Source organism: Electrophorus electricus, chromosome 13, assembly GCF_041902795.1.
Source record: "Electrophorus electricus isolate QZ-2024a chromosome 13, ASM4190279v1, whole genome shotgun sequence".
Lineage (NCBI taxonomy): Eukaryota > Metazoa > Chordata > Actinopteri > Gymnotiformes > Gymnotidae > Electrophorus > Electrophorus electricus.
Window position 1 is genome coordinate 4,382,501 of NC_137509.1, and position 24,389 is coordinate 4,406,889.

General features: G+C 49.3%; 1 protein-coding gene across 1 annotated transcript in view; it reads right to left on the minus strand.

Annotated features, from left to right (window-relative positions):
* The window catches only part of LOC113585510 (cadherin-2-like), a 73,034-nt gene that overhangs the window by 11,221 nt on the left and 37,424 nt on the right, over positions 1-24,389 (minus strand). Inside the window, exons 3-13 of the mRNA XM_035536589.2 lie at positions 16,243-16,469; positions 9,847-9,996; positions 9,033-9,188; positions 7,913-8,057; positions 7,480-7,652; positions 5,926-6,063; positions 4,955-5,140; positions 4,367-4,620; positions 3,747-3,889; positions 1,865-2,098; positions 370-603 (exon numbers count right to left, since the gene is read on the minus strand). Of these exons, the coding sequence (XP_035392482.1) occupies positions 370-603; positions 1,865-2,098; positions 3,747-3,889; positions 4,367-4,620; positions 4,955-5,140; positions 5,926-6,063; positions 7,480-7,652; positions 7,913-8,057; positions 9,033-9,188; positions 9,847-9,996; positions 16,243-16,469 (2,040 nt within the window). The remainder of the gene's footprint in view (positions 1-369; positions 604-1,864; positions 2,099-3,746; positions 3,890-4,366; positions 4,621-4,954; positions 5,141-5,925; positions 6,064-7,479; positions 7,653-7,912; positions 8,058-9,032; positions 9,189-9,846; positions 9,997-16,242; positions 16,470-24,389) is intronic.

Below are 24,389 nucleotides of genomic sequence, written 5' to 3' on the forward strand. Positions count from 1 at the left end.
ACCCAAACCTGGGTAACCTAAACCTGGATAATCTAAACATGGGTAACCTAAACCTGAATAATCTAAACATGGGTAACCTAAACCTGGATAATCTAAACATGGGTAACCTAAACCTGGATAATCTAAACATGGGTAACCTAAACCTGAATAATCTAAACCTGGATAATCTAAACCTGGGTAACCTAAACCTGGATAATCTAAACATGGGTAACCTAAACCTGGATAATCGATGGCCTCACACGATGACCTCACAGTCTGTGCTCTGGTCACGGTACCTGATTATAGTGCCCTCATGCACGGCTCTCTCGATGTCAATCTATGTTCTGTTCTGTTGCCATTACTCGCAGCGGGAGGCGGCGTTACACTCACTGAGGAGGATGATGATACAGAGAAGGATGGCGATGATGGCACCCGTGCCCAAGCCGGCGGCCATGATACGCTCCTGATCTGTGCAGTCGCCGTTCTGGTTGCACTGGCAGACCTTGACACGCAGGTACGACGTGTTGGACATGGGCAGGTTGCCCGAGTCCGTGATGTGGATCGGCACCTCGTAGATGCCACTCTCCAGGAAGCTGATCCTTAGGCTCAGCTGGGCGTGGTCACCTGGAACAGGGCACCATGGGAGTTGTAGTTGATCCAGGCATCTCATATGCACATATGTTATATATCGGGGCGCGTTCATGTTCAGCTTCACAAACCAGGTTTGAGTATTGCTGCTTTGTGACAATTTTTAAAAAAATATTTCAGATATTTGCGTTTTGATACTCAAGGTCTGAGAAAAGAGTCACTGAGAAAGAAATCACATCACAGGACAAAAACAGACAGGAACCACGATACAAAGGGGACTTTCAATGTGAAGTTGAGGAAATGGCAAGCCAGTCTGCGGTCCAGTGGAACCGACCATGTTGAGGACCGCACTGCGTTGTGGGAAGCTGGGTCCACTCCGAGGAGGAGCGCCAGAGGTGAGAGCAAGCTCATGTCCACACAAGGGGACGGACCAGACAAAGGCTAACTCAGAACCTGCTTAAAGAACACCAGGCCCCATGCCCATTTTCACTACATGGTTGTGTAGTGCGATGTAATACCGACCCCCTGACACACACACACACACACACACACACACACACACACACACACACACACACATACAGACTCTCACACTCATGCTTTCAGACACTGGTTTAAACTTTGTCTGAGGTTCTGTTGCCCCTCTGTGCAGTACCTAAAAACAAGGGGTGTGATTTTGCGGTCATGAATATTCCAGAGCCGTGACATATTCCCCCTCTGAGCAATCTGCCCCCGGGCTGTTTCTCGTTCTGCGCTCAAGCACCGATGGGATTTAGAATCGCAGTTTATTAATCCGTCAAATATCTCTCAATAATACAGCTTAGGGAGAAAACAGCTTCCTGTCTAATCCCTCCGCCAGCGATCTCATTATACGTGCATTCCCTGTGAGGAAACGTGGAACACAAAACTGGGACTCGGAGCTACACTGGTTTTCCTGTCTGATTTGTCCAATCAAACATACTACTGGATGATAGCGATAACAGTGCGATGAATTCGTGACTACGTCCATTAGGCAATTAATTGACATAAATACTGTGCTTCCTTTTTTACCAACCATCCATCCATCCATCCATCCATCCTTTTTTAAATCTTTTAAATCTTTTTTTCAGTGCAAACGATGTGCATTAGGACACCGCTCACAGAACTTATCTACGACAGGTGTCTTCTCAGGGAAACGCAGCTCTACTTAATCAACCTGACACGCAGGAGGGGAAGAGGAATCATATTTCTACTGGACATTAATAATCTAGTACGTGTGTGTGTGTGTGTGTGTGTGTGTGTGTGTGGGCTCTCTCACCATTGAGGCGTGTGAGGGTCCAATTCCTCCTGACATCAGGTGGTCGAAGGGGCAGTTCAAATGCGAAGGGCCCCGCGTTGGGGTTCAGGTCCCCGTCCAGCGCCGTGATGTTGATTGCGTTGGGCTCGGGCTTCTCGCACACCTCGGCCTCGCGGGGGAAGACCTGCGGGGCATTGTCGTTGATGTCCCGTAGCAGGATCTGCAAGGTGCCAGTCCCGCTGGCCGGAGGAACACCTGCAAACGGACAGAAAATCTACACATCTGCACGCTGGACTAACAGACGGGAGGCGGTCCGAAACGGAACGGCCTGAACACACGCGCGAAGGATAATGAGCGAACCGCAGAGTGCTCAGAACAGCGTGTACGGCCACGTAACGCAGCACGGAACCGACTGGTGCTGCTCTCTCTCAATGGCCACTATTCCATTCATCACCAAGCACAATTCCATAAACACTCCCTCTCTCTGTCACACCTGAGCGGCCCCTGCGCTACATTATCCGGGTGCGGCGCTCCAGGGTGGCTCTTCCTGGCTGCCAGGTCCCGAATGCTAAAGACTGCCGCTTGGCTCCGGACGTGGACGCCCCTCTGCGCGACAGCGAGCGCTGCTTGGCCCGCGACGGTCCGTGGCTGGCCGCAGAACTCCCAGCTGGAAGAGGCTTTTGTCCTTACTGCCGGAGCCCGCCATGTCTGATGGGCCACGCGCCGCAGGGTTCAGTGCTAGCGTGTGTACCGCTGCCTGCTTCCAACCATTTCGCTCACTTTATTTAACAGCCGGTTCATTCCACACCGATGATATTAACGGCTACGTGGTCTTGACCCCAGATGGCTCGGGTTGTATAAGATGCCTATAGCCAATTACAATGTCACTGTGGCTTGAGTGACAGCACCGAAACCCCGCCTGTTCTAATTCGGCTACAACAGCTATAACGTCTGACTAGGAATTTTGGCTCTGTTCTGGCACGGTTGCCTCCTCATTTCTGAGGTGAATTATTTGAATGTCATTTCACTACACCGTACTTGAAGAGGATAAAGGGGAGGGCTTACAGCACCACGGCAACGCCGCCCATGGGACGTGGAGAAGGTGGGGGGCTGTGGAGGAGAGTAGTCAGGAGATGGTGCTGGCTCTGCACGCCGCTTCTCCACACGCCGCTGTAAAGTGAGCCCTCTCTCCGAGCGCTTGCTGGGCTGCTGTCACCTTGGCTAAGGTGTCTCCTTGGCTGATGCTAAATATGGCCGGCCGGCCGGCCACGCCTCTTCGGCGAGGGAGCCGACGAGCGCCGCCGCGCCCGCAAACACGGATCATTCTGGAACGTGGGTCCAGATGGAGCACACGTGCGCGCATGTGCGTCCCCCACCCCCACGTGCGTGCACGTCACGTTCCCGTGTGTCCTACTAAACCCCTTTCTACTTGTTTTCTCTTTAGGTTTGGGACGTGCAGAACCGCTGAGTCATCAGTCTCCCCACAGGAAGGAGAACACAAGCCCGCACACTGAAGTAAATGGAGACAGAAGAGGATATAATATTACCCTCGGCCAGAGAAGGCGTTCGCTAATCCGCTTCAGTGACCTGTGCCTCGGCATTTAAAGGCACAGGGCACATACGTGATGCCATATCACATTATCATCGTCATCATTACATTACAGGTAGCCATATAATATTATGATTTATATTCGATTTTGTGTCCTCGCAAATGTAATGGGGAATTTTTGAATGCACCAGACAAAACATTCTAGAAAATTTGAATCTTGCGGCAGGTGCAAAAAAAAACAAAACAAAAGAAAAGAAAACAACATGATGAAGATCTCCAGTACAGCAGGACGGCGTTTCTGCCGGCGGTTATCCTCCCCGCAGTGACTGCACCCAGACCCAGCACTGCACTAACCGCTGTCGGTAGCGAGGAACGTGGCGTTGTACAGGTTGTGCTGGACGTAGGGGGACTCGCGGTCCAGGACGGCAACGGTGGTAATGCGGCCGCTGTTGGCGTCAATCCTCAGCCAATCGGCTGGGTCCGAGAGCTTGGAGTACCTGCGCAGGTGAGAGTGGTCAACGAGGCGGCCTACACTGTTGTACACCACAGGGCATCTCACAGGTTTTAACATACTGTATAAAGCCTCTCTGAAATCTATACGTTAATATACTAAAAATGAAAAATAACGTTTATTCTTGGTTTTATTCCGGGCCTGTTTCGAAAAACTATTGAACAAGGCACTACACAAAGTGGACCGAACCAAGCCACATATGTGATGCAATAGCCTGACTACGTGCTATGTACTAGTAATGGATGTTCATATATCATTTATTCAAATATTTTTTTTAAAAAGTAAGTAAATAAAAAACTCTCTGTGTGCTAAAGTCCAGTGCAACAGTGTACAGGCTAAAACAACTTTCCTTGCAGTGTATCGTGGATGTGTGGTTGTGAGACTACTGCGCTAAAACCCCTGTCTTGGCCTTAGCCGGGGTGGGCCTTAGGCGTTTCCAGGGTGACGGGGTGCTTGGCTGTACCTGATGCTCTGTGGCATGTAGCGGTCAGGGTCCTGGGCGGTGAACGTGGTCAGCAGCGACTCGGCCGGCATGCCCTCGTCCAGGCGGACGAGCTTGGGGTTGGGATCGAAGTTGGGACTCTCGTTGACGTCGATGACGTGCACAGTGACGGTTGCCGTGGACTGGCGGGGCAGGTGAATGCCCCGCTCCAGTGCCACCTCGTTGACGGCCACCACCGTCAGCACAATTATCCGGTTGGTCTCATAGTCAATGGGCTGGAAGGAGGAGCTCTACGGTCAGATGCTGCCTCACGACCCACGACCCACACACGTAAACCCGCTTTGACTCCAACTGATCTCAACCTTATACATTTAGTTCTGATTTGAGTTATGAGCACGTCAATCTTGACCTTGAGGAAGAGGTCTGGATAAAAGGTATGCTCGTTCCCACAGAAATCTGATTCAACTTCCATTTAATATGCGTAAAGCAATATTTTTTTACTGAGACACCATGACTGAAGGATCACAGGCAGCAGCAGCACAGAAGAAGAGCGTGTGTGTGTGTGTGTGTGTGTGTGTGTGTGACTGGCTTTAAGTGCACTCTTCCTACCTTCACCACAGTGACCAGTCCCTCGTTGGTGATGGGGTCGGTTGGGACGGAGAAGCGTCCCATAGGGTCGCCCCCGGTAACCTTGTAGACAGCGTTCCACGCCGGCGTGTTGGGCTGGTCTTTGTCTGTCACCGTCAGGTTGGCCACGATGACGTTTACACGGTTCTCGGGCACTTCGCCATAGAACTGCGGGAGAGAGACGTCCGTGAGCGCGCTTCACACGCAACTTGCGCGCTGAACTCCACCGCACTCCTGCAAAATCGTTTGCTCAATGGCGGAGACATTCCTGCCACATTCCCACACGCTTCCGAACACCTCCCGGTGGGATGTGTGTAATTAAACATGATGCTATCGCGTGGAGGTGTTGACTCCGTGTGGAATCACGCGCGAGATACGCTGCAGGTAACAGAACTGGACACGTCTCACGTTTAGGAAACACACGGCTTGGGTGTCACGTGGGGAGCAGTCCCTTCGGATGCTTATTTCAGAGAGAACTGGCCCAGGCCACTGGGAACAGCCTGTAAAAGGTAATGTTTCACAGTCCTCATTAATAGCTAAAGAGCAGGCTGTAGAGAACAACTCGATTCTGTCTCAAATACAGCCAGCTGTTGCAAACCTTTAAAGCAATGATGAGAAATGTCCTTCAGACACATTATTCCAATTCCATTAAACACTGCTGTGCTCTCATGGATGTCTCCTATGAGTGGTGACAGAAATCACAGACTAACTAGATATTGAACAGAGTGGCTTGCTAATATCTTTCCTGCCAGGGTGGAGGAAATCGACTGGCAACAACTGAATCCCATAACAGTTTATGTCAGTCACCTGTTCTATGTTAACACTATTCATACATTCATTCCTGTTAATATCAGCACTGCGGGGTAGCTACACTGCCTGTTCTCTCCTTCTGAGCACAAACTCCCAGTCATTAGCGAAACTAACAACAACCTACAGGTGACCATTTTACTTACAGACTCCGTGGTGAACTCAGGCGGGTTGTCGTTGACGTCGGTCACCCTGATGACAGCTGTGGCCGTGTTGGAAAGTCCATACATTGGGTTCCCCTCCATGTCAGTGGCCTGGATGACCAGTGTGTACTGTGGAACTTTCTGGACACGGGACAACCGGGAAGAGCAGTAAGTGAGGGCTTGATGTAAGTACAGTCTCCTCTACTCATCCTCATTTTATATATTTAAACATTTTTGTCCTCATTTTTACACGTGACCATCACGGAGCCAGTACAGGAAGGGTCTAGCATTACGGTGTCGTGGGGGTGACCCCCAGGGCGCACACGTCTCGTTCATCACCCACGAGGCTTTGATACGGCACTCAGAAGCTCCATTTTCCCTGAAACGAACTGCTTCAGATGTGACCACGGTTCAGATTTGACCACAAGTGTTTTCCTTTCTGTGTTCGGTCTGATTTTACACTGCCAATCCCAGGACACACCACTCTGATTTGAGAGGGCAGACGTATGAAACGAATATGAAACGAGAGTTGTCAGGGTCGTTGCCATCGTGGTCCATATTAATCTAGAGTCTCGTGCGGAAGGGGCCACAGCAGGACCCCTTGCGTGGTTCAGCCAGCACCAGCGCCGGCGAGTCGGCCTCGCTGGGTCGGGTTCCAGGACTTTCATCTGTAGCTGCAGGCTGCTTAATACGGAGCAACATGAGCCCTGAGTTGTTTGCATGCATGCATTGTGCTGGCTGTGACGCTGTGTGTGTGTGTCTGTGTGTGTGTGTGTGTGTATGTGCACGATTCTTGTTCCAACTTCTGCACAATTTAGCAGTCTCTTCTGCATGTCCAAAATACACCCCTCCCAGACATGATCTTCCATTTTTAAATTTCATGCTCTCTCTCTCTCTCTCTCTCCCTCCCTCTCTCTCCAAACACACACAGATCAGTGAGCCCATCAGAGGCTGCAGGGTTAATCATTATCTTTAATTCCTCATTAATGTCCTACGAGGCTGGTGTCAGTAATACATCCCGGGCGATGGTGGACAGCCTCGCTCTGCACGACACACTCGTGCTCACAGAGACTCCGACAGCTTCGCTAATAGCCGTGGAGGAGCTCTGGCGCGTGATTGGTAATAGACCCCCCCCACCCCCCAGTCACACCCCCGGCCCAAGCAAGCCACCAATGACCAAATACATTACGGGGCCGTGCAGCGGAACTGATGGAGCAGGGATAGCATGGGTGTCCTTATTAGAATTTTAGTATCTATCTATTTACTTACGTTTTATTTCAGTCTGTGAGGGAGTTCAATTAAACAGGTTGGTGATGATCATAGCCCACAAGGCCCCTCACACACACACACACACACACACACACACACACACACACACACACACACGAGGCGGTCCCACTCTGGCCTGAATAACCTGAGGTAACAGGTCAATAGCCGCCACTCTTTTATCAGACGTCCGTCCGTCTGTCATTAAAAAGCCTCCACAGGCACCAGAGAGTCTGAACAGGGCAGCAAGCCCCGCGGGGGTGGGGGTGGTGGTGTGGGGTAGGAGCGCACCTCACGGTCCAGGCCTGCTGCCACGGTGATGATGCTCCCCGTGCGGTTGTTGATGGTAAACATACTGCTGCTGGGGCTCTCGGGGCTCTGTGACAGGATCTTATAGCGGAGCTGACCGTTCTGCGTGCGAGGGTCATCCTTGTCCTCTGCCACCACCGTCATCACCGACGTGCCTGCCGGGGAGTAAGGTCCGGAACACCGCGGTCAGCGGTCAGGCCCACTCTAAGCCCCGCCCTTTTCACAGGTTCTCTCTTCCTGTCCAGTCTGTGTCATTTAAGACACTGATTGCAGCAGCACTTAAAGTGAGTCGGTCAGTGAAAAACTTTATACAGACTAATTGAGCAGAGTCGCTCGAAGGTTTGCCTGACAAAAACATTTTAGCTAAACTTGTGCTTTTTCCAGTACGTGCGCATAAATATACACCCCAGTGTACCTGGCTTGGAGCCCTCCGGTACACTCCCATTCCAGATCTGATGGACGAACGCTGGCCGGTTGTCGTTCATGTCGATCACGTTGATCACGATGTCAATGGGGTTTTCCACCTGGTTGCCATTCAGGTCCACCGCGTGTGCCCTGAGCTGTACACACACACCACGCCACACACACTTGAGACTTATGTATACTGAGCACACTTCATTAAAGAGTGCATACACGTACACACCCACGCGCACACACACTCACATCTCTTCCCAAATACAAGGTTAACACAATGCACACAGTTCAAGATGTCAGGTGGGCTGCTATTGGCTAATCATCCTTCAAGACACAAAAGTCTGAACAAGTTTAATAAACATTAATAACTATTTAGAATTCATTTAGGAATTGCACACAGGCCCAGACGACGAGGGCTTCCTGACCCCACAAACAATAGTGACCTTCTCAAACACACTTTAACACTTGTGTCTTCGGGGGCCAGTTGGAGGAGCTCCAGCTCTGTGCTGGACTGTGATTAACCGCACGGCTCCCCTCCGCCTTCCGCGTGGGTTCTGACCTCCCGTGCGTGGGCGTGCGAGTCGAGGTGCTACTTCGCGTGCTACAGCCCTGCCAGCTCCATCACAACTTGCTGACAGCAACGCCCAAAGACGCCGTGATTCCTGGCCGCGATGCTGCTCGCAGCAAAAAACGTGCGGACGCGGTGCCCCGCCCGGGAGAGGCGGCTCTGCGGGACTCCGGCACGAGATCAGCACTCCGTGTCAGGGACGGACTTCGTTCTGACCATCGTAACAGGCACAGTGAGGTGCGTCTCCGCATGGTGACAGGCGCCACACTCATCAGATCTGGGGGTGTGGCGCATGCTGTCTCTGCTCTGGCTCGAGAAACGCTCGTGTGCCGTTCCTCCCTCGCCTGGGGCGCCGCGTGGAAAAACAATCACATAAATGCGCGGAAATATCTTTTTTTATATATGAGAAATAAACAGACAAAAGTCACTAAACGCATTCGGTCCCTGCGGCAGCCCTCTGCGAGGAGAGTGAAGCTGCAGTGGGGAGTTAAGGAGGCTCGGCGCGAGATGCTGCCCCTCCCCCGACTCTGCTGCATGCTTGCGGGGGGCTTACGTGGAAGCTGGGGATATTCTCACGGTCCAGGGGCTTGAGCACGCTCAGCTCGCCCGAGATGGGGTCGATGGAGAAGATGCCCGTGGGCGGCTGGTCGGCGCCGGGCCCCGTCACACTGTAACGCAGATTCACCTTGTTGTCGTGGTCCGAGCGGATCTGCACACGCACACGCATGCACGTACACATACACACCAGAGACAGCGAAGCAGGATTTCTCACTGGCTAGCTTTTGTGTTTGGTTGTGTGTTTGGTTGTGTGTGTGTGTGTGTGTGTGTGTGTGTGTGTGTGTGTGTGTCGGTGGTTTATGGCAGATTATATTCTCCAGTGTCTCACTAAAATTACTTATAACTTTTCCAGGATTCATTTGTTGTGTCAAAGCTACACAGTTCCGTCACGGCTGTAGCCGTGGTGGTTGTTGACATAGCAGATGGTGTGTAGGGGTGTGTGTGTGTGTGTGTGTGTGTGTAGGGTGTGTGTGTAGGGTGTGCGAACTGTGTGAGCTTTCTAGTGTTGGGATCCTACATTGTCTGAGTGGGAAGATATATAAGTGTGTATGAGAAGCGTGAGGGCTACACACGTATGTGCATTGTATGTTTCAGACCACAGACGCATGTGCGTGTGTGAAATGTCATAAGATATTTATGTAAAGCTACAGGGCCACAGGATGTTCTGCCTACTTGGCCATCTGTGTGTCTGTGTGAATGTTGTCTGTGCGCGTTGGTGTGTGGGAGAGAAGGAGATACATTTGCGCGCATGCGTGCGTGCGTGTGTGTGTGTGTGTGTGTGTGTGTGTAAGAGATCCTTTTGTCCTTACCCTGACCAGTTCCTGAGGAAAAGGTCCTCTGGAGTTTTCGGGGACGTTAATGGGGGGAATGACCCAGTCTCTCTTCACGCGCTTTAGCTCCCCACCACCCTGCTGTGAGGGAATCGTGATCTCGGGTAGAGGCCCTGAGCCTGCAGGCACCTGCAGACCGCAGAACAGACGGGAGGGTACAGGTCAGCGCAGTGGAAGGCAGGCGTCCAGACGGGGCCGCACTGAAGCCCCTTCCACAGGTGGACCGGTGGAGCCTGCCAGATGCAGACCGGTGGAGCCTGCCAGCAATTCTCAAACGTGGGCAAGACTCCTTGTAGAATCTGAGGTCACACTACAGGGACAACGTATTAATCAGTTAAAAGGAATAATTACCATAGCGCAGTTCAGATTTGAATAGATGAATTAATAAAACACACAGCTAAATACATTAGTACAGCATCAGTGCAACAGTAATACTGTATTATGTAGAAAAACTTGAAGTTTTATTGCATACTTTGATATACTTACATAAATCTTTTTACTGAAACGAACAAATGAATCTGTGAAAAATAAGGTCACCTGTTTATATTCATGAAGTGTGTTTATACAGAACAAACGTAAAGTTGTTTAGCGGTGCAAAGTTCCTCTCTGTGGGAGAAACGTTTGTGGGAACGGACTTCAGAAGAGAGTGGATTCATTAGGAGAAGAGCACTAATGTGAGGAGGCATCTTCAGGCCATCTGAGAGCCATTAACAAGACTTTACTGAAAAAAGGAGGTGCTCAGTGGTTCACTTTGAACTTCTCACACACACACACACACACACACACACACACACACACACACACACACACACAGACATACACACAAACACACACACGCTCACACAGACACACACAAACACACACACACACACAGACAGACAGACAGACAGACACACACACACACACGCTCACACAGACACACACAAACACACACACACACACAGACAGACAGACAGACAGACACACACACACACACACACACACACACACAAACACACACTCACATACACACACACTCACACACAGACTCCAATTTTTCCATTTTTGCCCAAACGTTGCAAAAAAGGATAGTACTCCAACCCGCAAACATTCACAAGACCCAAACGGTTCCAGCACCGTCGGCTTCTCAACGGTAACTGAGTAGAGCAGTGCCAGAACGTCAAAGTACCTTTCAACCACACCGACAGGCAATCACTGTGAGAAATCCTTGTAAAACACCATTGATTCTGGGGTATTAATAGCTGCTTCAAAACGCTCATCCTGCTTCTAAACTAGCTGTTTCTGTTTTATGATGAATTTAGCACTTTTTTTTAAAGAAGATATATCAGACAAAAGACTCCACATGAAACGAAGATAAAAGAGACAAAAAAAAGATAAATGGAAGAGGTAAAAAGTATACAAAGTGACAAATAAATCAACACGGGAAGAAAAGAACAACACTGGAAAGCAAAACAAAAGGAATTTGGGAGAGCAATGAGATTTTGCTCAAACGTGATTACGGGGATATCAGCTCTTGATGGACGCAAATGTGTATTCTAGTTGTTCATGTGCGTGCTGGGTTTATTTGTCCGCATGTAGCAGATTAATCAAACAAAAGAAAAGGCATTACGGCTCAGCTCGCCACACCTCCAAGGAACGTCCCCCTCACGTTACGGCGGTGGGATCCACTGAAGCGGAGTTCTGAGCAGGAGCAGGCCTGACCCTGGATCCTTGTTGTGTTGTTATGCGCCCTTTTATGAGCCTGGGAAGTCTGTAGTATCTGTTTTCAGCATCTAAAACTGTGAACTTAATTCAACACATTTGGACTGAACCTAAACGGAACAGAACTGAACCGAACTGAAATGTGAAATTCTTCAGACTCTCCTACTAGTCCAGCAGTAGATCGAGCCCTGTTGCGTTGCTGCTCAGAGACGCGTTCCTATCAGCGGAGACAACAACAGACCTACAGTAGGAGCACTGCTAGATGGGCTGGGCACGTGGCAGCTTTGGGGCCTGCGCGCAGCTACAGGGGAAGTCTGCAGGCGCGCTTTTCTCCTCGCGCCGCATGGCTGACGATTCCGCTGCTGCACCTGCTCCAAGTGTGAACGTGTGAGGAACTGTAAGGGGAAAAGGTGTTTTCTAACACCCTTTTCTGCAACACAGCACACCACCGAGCTTCACAGATGAAAGAACTCCATAAAGACAGGCATAAAACCTTCATAAAAGGTGCCCACAAGGCCTCCACTTTAAGGTCTGAAAGCCTCCCAGGTCTCCTCTGAGGCTACGCTCTGCTAGCTTTGCCAACAATGTCGTTCCTGTTCTCATCTCCTCCTGGTCTGGGCGGCATTTCCTCGGAATCTGGACGCACGGGCTCCAGAAGAGTGGCTCTTGATTACACTCAAACAAATATGGATCTTGGTCGCCTGTTAAAACAGCCTGATGGGGGGAGATGATGTTTTGCGGGATCCATGTAGATATAAGAGGTCGTGAAGACATTAATGAAGAAATCTTTACTGGCCATTGATCCAAATGCTCCCTGGGGTGTGCACTGCCCTCCGTGCAGATAACAAAGCTAATTGCTGATGCGATTAGCGAACGCGAAGCGATTTATGACATCATCCCCACTGACAGCAGAGGAGCTGTGATTATTAACAACCACCATACAAATCCCCACGCAGAAGGCCAATTGGAAATTCAATTAATTGCATATGAACTCCAGGTCGATAGCGATGAACTCAATGATTTTGTCAGCACAATACAACACCAACCTTCATGTGGTACCATCAAAGCTGCGGTTTACTGTACTGGACAATTATTAATCTAATAAACACATACAGAAAAGATCAATGACTCCAAGCAGGGAAGGACAGACGTGCGTTTTATAAACTCATACAGAAAAGATCACCGATTCCGAGCAGGGAAGGACAGGCATGGTTTCTGGGTGGTCCTTTGTCAGATGATTATTTTGCATAAACTGGGTCTTGGTAAGAATGAGCTACAGACCAACGGCATACATTAAGAACAGGTGAATCTGCAAGCTAGCACATGGCTCAGAACATCTGGAGGCAGAATCTGTCCCGTCAGCCATCACCTGCATATTTAATATTCATAAGCGCATTTGTGGACGGTCGAGGTATCGGCTATAGTTGCCAGCGCGTCCTTACAAAAACGATGTGCGCAGAGATTAATGACATCATTAAAAGCGCAGACCTGCGGGAGAAGCATTGCTTAAAGAGGACGGGCAGCTTTGGAGCGATGTTTATTCAGCCCGTATTAATTACGCTAGCACGTTGCAGGCTGCAAAATCACAAACACTTCCTCCCACCGATGCAACACGGGGGAGTTATTGAAAGACAAATGATCCGTGATGGGTCGTAAATACGTGCTGGGGATCACCTTTACGCCCGTAAACGTTGTGATGCCTCTTCGCTCAGATTCATAGGTGGGTTTTTTTTTTGTTTTTTTTTTTACTGCGAATTCACTGTGGAAGTTAAACAGACACGAGTCGCAGGAAGGAGCATTGGAAAGCTGCGTTACAACCCTCGTGTTTAGAGAACGCTCCCCACGAGCAGGCCGAGCACGTGGGGCAGACGCAGATGCTGGACAAACCGACTGCAACAGTGGCCGAAGGCTGAGAGGGGGAGCAGGAAAGACGTGAAGAAGACAAGAAAGAAAGAAAATAAAACGAGGAGAGGGGAGTGAGCTCATGTAGCCAGAGAGAGAGAGAGAGAGAGAGAGAGAGAGAGAGAGAGAGAGAGAGAGAGAGAGAGCGACAGGAAGGAGCCATTACGCTAGGGTCATTGCAGGACACAGCTCAGACATTCACACAATCTAAATCTGTGGAGGAAACGGAACACAGGCAGTGCAGAGCGGCCCGCGTTATTGCACCTGGTGTGTGGGGTAACGCAGCCCCAGGTCACTGCACCCGGAGCCTCGACCACGCGCAAATGAGTCATCCGCCTCATGACGATATGGACGCGCGTGCCAATTAACACAAAGACCTCATGCCACCTTGCTTCCTGCTGCATGTCTATGACGCGCGCACACACACACACACACACACATCCCAGCACAGTTTCGGCTTTAACCACACGCCAAGCATTCAGGAGAAAGGAGACCTTCGCCAGGAGCCGACGGTGGAGGGAGAGAGTCATCCCACCCAAGCAAAAGGGCTTGTGACACTCTAAACGTGTACAGGCGAACCTGCGCCAGCCGTCGCTGTTGTACCGTGAGCCGCCCCAGGGGGCGCTGTAGAGCAGGAGGACACGGCAGTGCTGTTTAAGTCTGCGACGTAAACGAACTAAAACTTTTTTCTTTTTCTTTTTTTTTTTAATGAGGAGTTGCTTTTGTGACTGTTCCTTGTCAGCCAGACACATGTTTGCACACAGCCGTAAATCGCCGCGTTAAGTTTAAATCGCAGGGCGTCCGTTCGCTCGCTCGGAACACCTGTTTCGTTAAATCGCCCATGAGCGTGCCACGGTTTAAAAGCCGTGAAGAATTAAACCGCGGCGACGGCGTGAAACGAGCCATAACGTGGAAAGCAACCCAACCAGAGGTGACTACTCTCTCAGCAGCCACATGAACTCCTAACATCTCTAACCTTGACACAGATCTGAACCCTGATGGGGTCTGAATGTGAGTATATATAGTAGATATATACACCGTAACAGGTCCAATAATGTCATAACGTCCAGTACCCGTAGTAACTAAGTGTCCCTTCTCCGAAGCGTTTAGTTAGTTCCTTAATATTTAATTTCTTATTTCATATTCGCAATTGGCAGTCCTGGTTACTGGAACACATCTAGGAGCAAATGTAGCTGGACAGAGCAGAACTGACGCGAGGACTCGCGGGGTTTACCGTCCTCGTTAGTAGCTGAACCATGCACGCGCGGGCTGGGCTATAACCTGCCTGCTGCGTACAAACCGCGCGCACCGGACAATCTCAAGCGTGCCACGTCACTTCGTCGCGTGCCGGCCGGTTTGGAATTGAGCATCAAACAGATGGAGGAAAAAAATCCCTTAAAAAGAAAGCAAACGAACTCCTTAGTCTAATGAAGCACGTGCAGGCTCAGTGATGCCGGTTTAAATGTGCTTACAGTTTCAGTACAGCTCAACCCTGTTTATCAGTTACACCACCACCATGTTCATGTTTCTAAAAATACACATGCATAGCCCTCCATCGGCAAGAAATGTAACATATGAAACCACAAGCTTCATCCGGAAAAGTGTTCAAATCGGAGCTTCTGTACAAAAATAACACCAAAAAGTCACTCTTATCACACCTGATACATTACTCAATGCTTCAAGGAAAAGTTAGCAAAGACATTTGCGATTGGGCAAAGGGTTTTCCTTCTCAGCACCACGATGCAGTTGAATGGTCTTGGCTGTGGTCAACTGGGCCAGAGATGCTGGTTCTGAACAAACCAGCCCATCCCCTGCAGACCTCGGCGGAGACCACAGACACGCCACTTTCCCATGAAATTCATCCTGGAACTTCGCCATCTGCAGATTTGTCCCTGAGGAGAAACTTAATAGCTGCTTTGCTTTTTGGATCTACAGAGACAAACAACTTGGCGTGATGCATTGCTATTCTAGTCTTCTGTGTTCGCGCGACTCTAGAGGTGTGCGGCTGCACCTTGTGATCAATGTCTGCTGCTGTTCCAGACACAGCCGCTGCTGACACAGGCATTAAGTCTGCACGGGGAGCAGTGTAGGCGAGCCCTGGCACTAGACAGGGACGCTCTGGTGAGCTCCGTGATGCATCACTGTCACAGGATGGCACCTTTCCAGCGAGCCCGTCCGTCAGCCGCAAGCGACTCTGCGGTGTCTGAACCGTCCCAGCTCGGCCGGGAAACGGCTCCGTGATCGAAGTAGCGAGGTGTGCGGTCCTGGTTTCGGCCGCCACAATCGCCGCTACTGCCAGAGGTTGGGCAGAAGTGGAGGTAGCGTGAAGCCGCTGACCTGTGCAGTGCTGGAAAGGCCCTCTCTGGAGTCGTGAAACGCACGGCAGGGCCTGGCAGTGCCGTGGACCGGGCCGGGCTTGGCAGGCACCCGGAAAACACAACCTGCCTCGATACACGATGCCAGAGCAGCTAGTAGCGGTGGGGTGGGTCCCATGGCACAAATCAGACCAGTAGCTCTAGTGAACTTCACTGGCTTGCACAGGGATCTGACCTCAACCTCATCTCACATCTGTGGGTTCAACTGGCATGCCAGACCTCCTGACCTCCTGACCTCAGCACCTAACTTCACTGAGACATCTGTGTCTTATTGGAATCATCTGCACATTCCACCTTCTAGTAGAACTAAGTGGTCAAAAATAAACAAGTGTTGAAGTGTTACTGGCTTACGGCATCCTTTGAGCGGAACAGTAACATTTTTTTGGTGCTGCAGTACCTGAGACTTGTGGGCTCCTGAAGGGAGGAGCCTGACCTCGGCTTCCCACTGCTCCAGGGTGGAGATGTCCCGCGCTGTGAGGAGCAGTGGAGAGGAGGGCGGGGCCGAGGAGGCTGGGCGGAGCACCCGGAGTGCCAGCTCCTCGCCATCCGTCTCGATCCGGAAGTCCGCCGGCTGACTGCATTCAAAGAGCACGCGTCCAGCTCGACCGCAGGTGTGGAATTTCACTGGAGGAGGAAGGTAGAGAAAGAATGTGTGTGAGCTCGATTCCTCATAAGGCACTGTGTGTGTGTGTGTGTGAGTGTGTGTGTCTGTGTGTGTATTTGAGTGTGTCTGTCCGTCTGTGTGTTTGTCTTTGACTCCATAAATGTATGCATGTCTCAGACTGCTCGGCAAGACTTGGAGAAAATTCCTGAAGTACAAAACTCATACATTATAGATGGCGGTCAGCAGCCCCATAGGCATTCTGCAAACTGCTTAAAAGGGAAAGAGACTCCGGAAGAGGGCTGAATACTGCCCTAAAGGACACAGGCGGAATCACAAGTAAGGCCGCGTCAAAGTCTCAGTACTCGTCCGCAGCAGTTTAACACTGGCCGCACCGATTAGGCTGCGCCCACAAGCTCAGCACACCCAGTGGGAATACGGTACGTCTGCCCTGGACGGGTTATTCCCCCTACTGGAGGAGGAAGGAATCAGACCTTGAGCACTAAACTTACAACTCATATGCAACTCCCACTCTGCGGTGCTGTTTGCTTTTTATTGAAAACAGCGTTTTCATTATCTCCGGCTCGTTTTGTTCTGTGTGTGTTGTCGCTCTCTCTCACACAGACACACACACACACACACACTGAAGCATCTCAACAACACAGTGCTGTGTACACCAGAGTTCTCCCAGGGCACGGAACTAGCCCTGCTGGACAGCCGAGTTTTCAACGCCAGCTACCCACACAGCACACACTCCATCCCACTGCTGTGCCCAAGTCTCCAGTGCGCTCCGTGTTGCTAATGATCTCTGCACTGTAAAGTGGGCAGATAATAATACAAACCTCACTCCAGGAATAAAAGTGCTGAAGGCACTTCCTGAACTCCTAGGCCTGAAGACCAGAGAGCAAACACCAGCATCCAAATCAATAACAGATCACTCAACGATGCCAAAAATGCGGCAAGACCAGCGCGCGCACACACACTGTAGTAAACACACATAGTAGACATATTAGTGTGTTCACTGTAGTAAACACAGTGGACATATTAGTGTGTTCACTGTGTGTTTACTACAGTGGACATATTGTGTTCACTGTAGTAAACACACACATAGTGGACATATGAGTGTGCTCACTGTAGTAAACACACACAGTGGACATATTAGTGTGTTCACTGTAGTAAACACACACAGTGGAAATATTAGTGTGTTCACTGTAGTAAACACACAGTGGACATATTAGTGTGTTCACTGTAGTAAACACAGTGGACATATTAGTGTGTTCACTGTAGTAAACACACACATAGTGGACATATTAGTGTGTTCACTGTACTAAACACAGTGGACATAGTGTGTTCACTGTAGTAAACACACACATAGTGGACATATTAGTGTGGTCACTGTAGTAAACACACATAGTGGACATAGTGTGTTCACTAGTAAACACACACATAGTGGACATATTAGTGTGTTCACTATGTGTGTGTTTACTACAGTGGACATAGTGTGTTCACTGTAGTAAACACACAGTGGACATATTGGTGTGTTCACTGTAGTAAACACACACATAGTGGACATATGAGTGTGGTCACTAGTAAACACACACATAGTGGACATATTAGTGTGTTCACTGTAGTAAACACACTGGACATATTAGTGTGGTCACTGTAGTAAACACTGGACATATTAGTGTGGTCACTGTAGTAAACACACACATAGTGGACATATTAGTGTGTTCACTGTAGTAAACACACACAGTGGACATATTAGTGTGGTCACTGTAGTAAACACACAGTGGACATATTAGTGTGGTCACTGTAGTAAACACAGTGGACATATTAGTGTGGTCACTGTAGTAAACACACACATAGTGGACATATTAGTGTGGTCACTGTAGTAAACACACAGTGGACATATTAGTGTGCTCACTGTAGTAAACACACACATAGTGGACATAGTGTGGTCACTGTAGTAAACACACACAGTGGACATATTAGTGTGGTCACTGTAGTAAACACACATAGTGGACATATTAGTGTGCTCACTGTAGTAAACACACAGTGGACATATTAGTGTGGTCACTGTAGTAAACACACATAATGGACATATTAGTGTGGTCACTGTAGTAAACACACACAGTGGACATATTAGTGTGGTCACTGTAGTTATTCAAAAGCTTCTAGAGAAAACATTTCTGATTAGGACTGTAAGTCTAGGATATGATTATGATCAATAAAGAGGCTAGAATAAAGAAGCTATGATTATGATCAATAGGTGATAAGGGAGGCGCAGGTAGCAATCGGTACGACTGCGGTTGTTTTAGGCAGCAGTGGGGTCTGTTGGCGATACAGTTAGCCCAGATGTCCAAACTGCAAACATCACCAGAATGAGAGCGATGGGACGTTTCATTTTAAAGAGAGAGCGAGAAGAGCATCACGCAAAGGAAATTGGGAAGGGAGAAAAGGAGCCCAGGCATCGTGACGGTCGTGTTTGCTCTTTGTCAACTTCGGAGAAAGTGACAGCGTCGACGCCACGGCAACAGAGGCAGCGGAGCATTTCTGAAAGAAGCGCTCTCGTCCCCTCGTCCCCGTCTCCTCTCGTCCAGTCTTTAACGCGTTCGGAGAGAGAGGGGGACGAGAGCGTTGCCAGGAAGGAGCGAAGAAAAAAGGACCACAGTCCGTGTAAACCATCACGTCGGGCAGCAGCTCCGGTCGAGCCCTTCCACCCTCAGAGAGGACATTAGAACGGAAGGCTTTTTATGAGATGACTGCAAATGGAATTTTAGCTGCTTTTATCGCTCTGACACACAGAAGAGAGGAGGTTGGAAAAGGGAGAGAGAGAGAGAGAGAAAGAAAGGATCCGTGAAACGCACAAAGAAAGACCAGTCATTACACCCCACCCCACGGACGAGAAGTCAAGTCAGACCCTTACACAAAGAAAAGCATCGGCTTGCAGTGCACATGTTACCTGAAGAATCAGCACTCAGTGCACACTGATGGAAGACAGACACGCACACACACACACACACACACACACACACACACACACACACAGAGCTCTGTGTGCCTGAGCCAAAATATTTGCAGTCTCATATGAAGAGGCGGCATTCACTGGTCCACCGATGGCAGAACAAATCCGGGTGTAAATCCGTCACACAGGAAGTTTCTGTGTTTTTCAGTGTTTTTGTATGTGTGGTCTGGAAACCTACTGATTCTGTGCAGTTATGATGATTATACCTGATTCCAACTGGTGGAAAGATCACTTCAGAGACAGCTCAGAAGTCAGCGGACATGGGTGGACGCGTGAGAATGTTTGGGAATATTTGGGGAGGTGTGTGGAACGTGTGGGAATGTGTAGGAATATGTGGGGACGAAGCGCTCTGGAGCTGCCACCAGCGAGCAAGCTGTCTCATGCCACGGCATCTATAGCAAAACATTTTTTTTCCCAAATTGTTTTTGAAATCGGTGAGGCCAGCCATTTAAAAGGCCCATCCTGCCCTCGGAGAGACGAGTGGCCGGATGATTACATCTCATCTGCTCACGCCACAGTTAAAAGACCAGCACTTTAGTTAGCTGTTACTTAATGGGAGCTTTATGACACTGGGAAACTCAATACTGCATTAACAGTGTGTCTAGTTTTATTGAAGGTCAGAATGAACATGACACCATCGCTTCTGGCTGATATTCTTTTCAAACCAAAGTAGCCTTGGTGTAATTTATTCTGTTGATATGTGAATGAGTCTGGGAGAAATGTTTATTCTTCTGCATCTCCTGTCTGTAACTGCTACCAGAGTCACGTCTTATTTTAAGTCTTAATTTAATTGAGTTACCATTAGATTCTGTATGGTTTACCTGTCACAAACCTGTCTACACCCAGCTATAGGTGCAATACAGTTACAGATGTTCTAGTACCCCCACAGTTTGGAGCTCATTAGTAAAGGAGGGAGGAATTCCGGAAGGGAGGTGGGCCTTCAGGCTTCTGGGAGGCTCACGGCAGAGATCAGGTCACACAGATGGATTTTGTGGGCACCCAAACAGGTCAAGAGAGCCATGCTCATGCAGTGCCGCTTACTGTTCCCACTGAACAGACACCACCTCAGGTCTGCTGGCAAGGTAACCATCTGCCGACATGAATGTGCATGTCGCAAGCGCGCGCGTGTGTGTGTGTGTGTGTGTTCGTAGGGCATTAGAGAGACTATTTTCCCAGCTTTGCATCAGAGTTGCTAATGAAAAGTTTTATTTCAGGGGTGATGAACTGTATTTCTATATGTGTGTGTGTGTGTGAAGTCTTCTAGTCTTCTAGCATTCCCAGTACTGCAGTCTACATTTCTGCTAGGCCTTCCCCCTGTGTGTGTGTGTGTGTGTGTGTGTGTGCGTGTGTGTGTGTGTGTGTGTGTGTGTGTGTGTGTGTGCGTGTGCGTGTGTGTGTGTGCACGCGCTCTTGGCCTGGTTGAGATTTGGCACGCACTGCCAGTCACTGCACCACTGTGAGGCCCCTTCAGCTCCAAGGCGCCATAGAAACTACAGCCGAAAGCCCCCACGGGGCAGCACACATTCCTGCAGTAATGACTTGGGCGGAGGGGTTGCTAGGGCATAGGGCCAGGGGCTTTCCTTTATCATATACCCCCCCACTGGCAAGCTCCCAGCCGCGAAGCTAACCTGAAATGTCCTTTTGTTGGTAACGGTGAGAGTGGTTGGGACAGAGCTGCCATTCCACTGGAGGTCAGTGGGCAGGTTCAGTTCATCACTTCTGTCCCTTCAGCTGCCGAGCATCATGTGCAGCAGGCTAAGGCACATCTAGACATGATACTACAACGACAACGCAGACACGGCTTTGAGAGAAGTTAAAGGATAAAAACAAAGATGTTACACTCTGGACAAACGCTGCCCACCACGGTCTTCGCTGGAGCTCACACAGCACATGAATCATCATGGGTGGTGCAGATGAAAGTTCCTCACTGAGTTCTGGCCAGAAATGCCAACGCAGGCAGAAAAGGGCATGATCAGCAAAAACAGGCTGGTGCCCCCTACCGCGCTGCCCTCTAGTCCACATCACACACACACACACACACACACACACACACACACACACACACACACACACTCACACTCACACTCACACACACTCACAACAGACACACTCACAGACACACTCCTACACCCACACCCAACCCCCCCACACACCCGCACACACTCCTACACACATACTCCTACACACACACACACACACACACACTCACACACACTCACACTCACTCACAACAGACACACTCACAACAGACACACTCCTACACCCACACCCAACCCCCCCACACACCCACACACACTCCTACACACATACTCCTACACACACACACACACACACACACAAACCTAGAGAGAGAAAGAGAGAGAGAGAGAATCATATAGACAGGTAGAGGTAGAGCAGGATACAGAAAGTCAGCAAAAAGGAAACCAGCAAGAGGAGCTGTGAAATGGGGGTTCTGTAACTAATAATTTTGGAACTGCTGAAATGCTCGAGAGTCATTTCACTCTTTTAGTAACGATGAGGAGGACTCGCTTAAAAACAAATATTTGCGTGGAGCTGAATTTGAACAGTTTACAAGGACCCTTCACTGGTTCTCCCACTATTTGGGAAGAGTGTGCGAGATTCACCATGAAAATTTAAACTACAGGCAGGTTCCATTTCTCCTCATGCATATTCATATATTGCATACGTAACGTGTGATATATAACACTTGTTGCGCAGTCCCGTCCAACAGGCTGCACGCTCAGACAGTAAAACTCTCACAGTGCTGAACATACCCCGCAGGTAGGAAGTCAGTGTGTATTTAAGAAACAAGCTTCATAAAGAGCTCCTTGTAGGCACACCTTCCAAAACAAAGGCTAAATGGCTCGTTACCAGAAATCAGGTTCAGTTTAAAACAGGGAATCTAAATCATTTTAAAACAAGTTTTTTCTTCTTTTTTCCCTTTCTTTTGTCCACAGATGCAAGATGTTTTAGCGCACTGCCAAACAAACACGAAATGAAGCTCTGCTTCAGTCAAAAGGTTTTTATACCGACAATGCCGTAACCCAGAATGTCTACTGAAAATGAGCTTGCTACACTTTAATTACTTGGGGTAACAATAGCAATCAATAAAACAAGACACTGTGACTGATTAATGGGCTTCAATGCCAAAAGTGTCTGATGCCATCATTCCCACTGGTTAAGTGAGGAGCCCTGACACTACACTGGGAGCTGGATTCTGGCGGCTCACGGGAGCCCTACGTGCCTTTAAGCAAAAGATCAGTCACAATGGATGCTTCGAGGACTAAAGTACGGAGGAGTTCTTATGTGCAAAGTTTGATCTGTTGTTTATTGTTCCAGATATGTGATGGATAAAAAGGAGAGAACTACGGCATGTCCCCAGTATCCTAAATCGTAGTTACGGCCACCGTGACAGCGGCGCATTTCATGATTTTGCCAGTGTTTGTCCACAGATCAGATGTTTTATGTGCTCAGAGAAATCTCAAGGCCATAGTGCTGGAGACTGAGTCAAACTTCACCCGAGCGCATGACGAGACAATTGCAGCGTGGTCCGATGAAGTTGATGGTCACCCGTCTGAAAGTGACCTGTTGAGGTACGGGAAAGCTGACCGCTGAATGTGGATGTGGCGACATGCTGAACGTGTCGCAACGGAACAGCCTGGATAGGTATGCAATTTTCAGCCCTGAGCTTAATAAAAGTGTCATTTGTAATCATTTTTGACAAATCTTATCTAAAATATTGTAAACTATAGTCCTCTCGAGTTACTGTCTATATTTGTGTAGAAATGTGAATTTCACTTTAAACCAGGCTCTTGTTCCCATACTGAATCACCTAAACACACATCAAAATGCGGAGTTTTGGTATCAATCCCTGGCAACCGCTCTAAGTTCAATCCACGGCCATCTGCCCATCCCCATTTGCGGTTTGTCTTTAAACCTCTAATACGCGGTGCTAGGCCTGCTGGGTAGAAGAGTTTCAGCGCTTTTAACGGGGCCTGTTGATGAGACCCATGGGTCTTCCTATTCCCAAAGGCTAAAGCGGCGTGAAATCAAATCTCTCCGTCCCGGCGCTTCTCCCACGTCTCCTTCCATTTGCACACGGGTCTTCCACGGTGCCTGGTGGTGCCCACGCTCGTACCCCCGCGACTCCTCCCCCGACAGGGCTCCTCCTCCTCTCCGGCGCAAATGGGAACCGTGATGGCAATAACATGGTAAGCTGATCGAGTGCCTGCCAGAAGTGGGGTCACCTCTATTTCCACTGGAGAGAGCTTCACGCTGCATTAAAAGAGTCTTACAGGAAAAAAGAAAAAAACCCACCATCAGATTCTGCCCTGGTGAGCAGCGCTAGCTGTGCTAGCCATGGGAGCTGGGCTAGGGATTGGCTGTTCCCGTTTTGGCTCGGGACAGTCGCAACAGTCAGGACTGTTTGGAGGAATGCAGTACTGAAAGGCATGACGATACAGCACTGCATGTAAGGCGTGTAAAACTGGCCGCCTTCCGTACCAGTGTGCAGACTTAGACGGATGCACGCTGAATAACAATCGACCAGTTACTGCTGATACACACTAAAAAACAGTACTGAATTAACACATACAGCATGATACAAATGAACACTAGAAGGGGTAATTCAACACTGCTCGTGACAATGTCTGGGATTTTGTTTGTGTGTAATTAATATATCAAATCATTTCGTACCCTACATATTCTTATTTAGACAGGAAAAAAAAAAGTTTCACTTCTTTTGGCACAATGGCACAATAATAAATTGGGCACAATAATAAATTGGCCCCAACACGGCCTGCAGTTGAGTCGTCTGGATTAGCGGGAGGTGGGATCACAGACGGCAGCTTTGGGGTCTGATAACCGTAAGCTACATCCTCGCACGGTTATCAGCCGAGTGCCGCTGGGATTTGCGGTG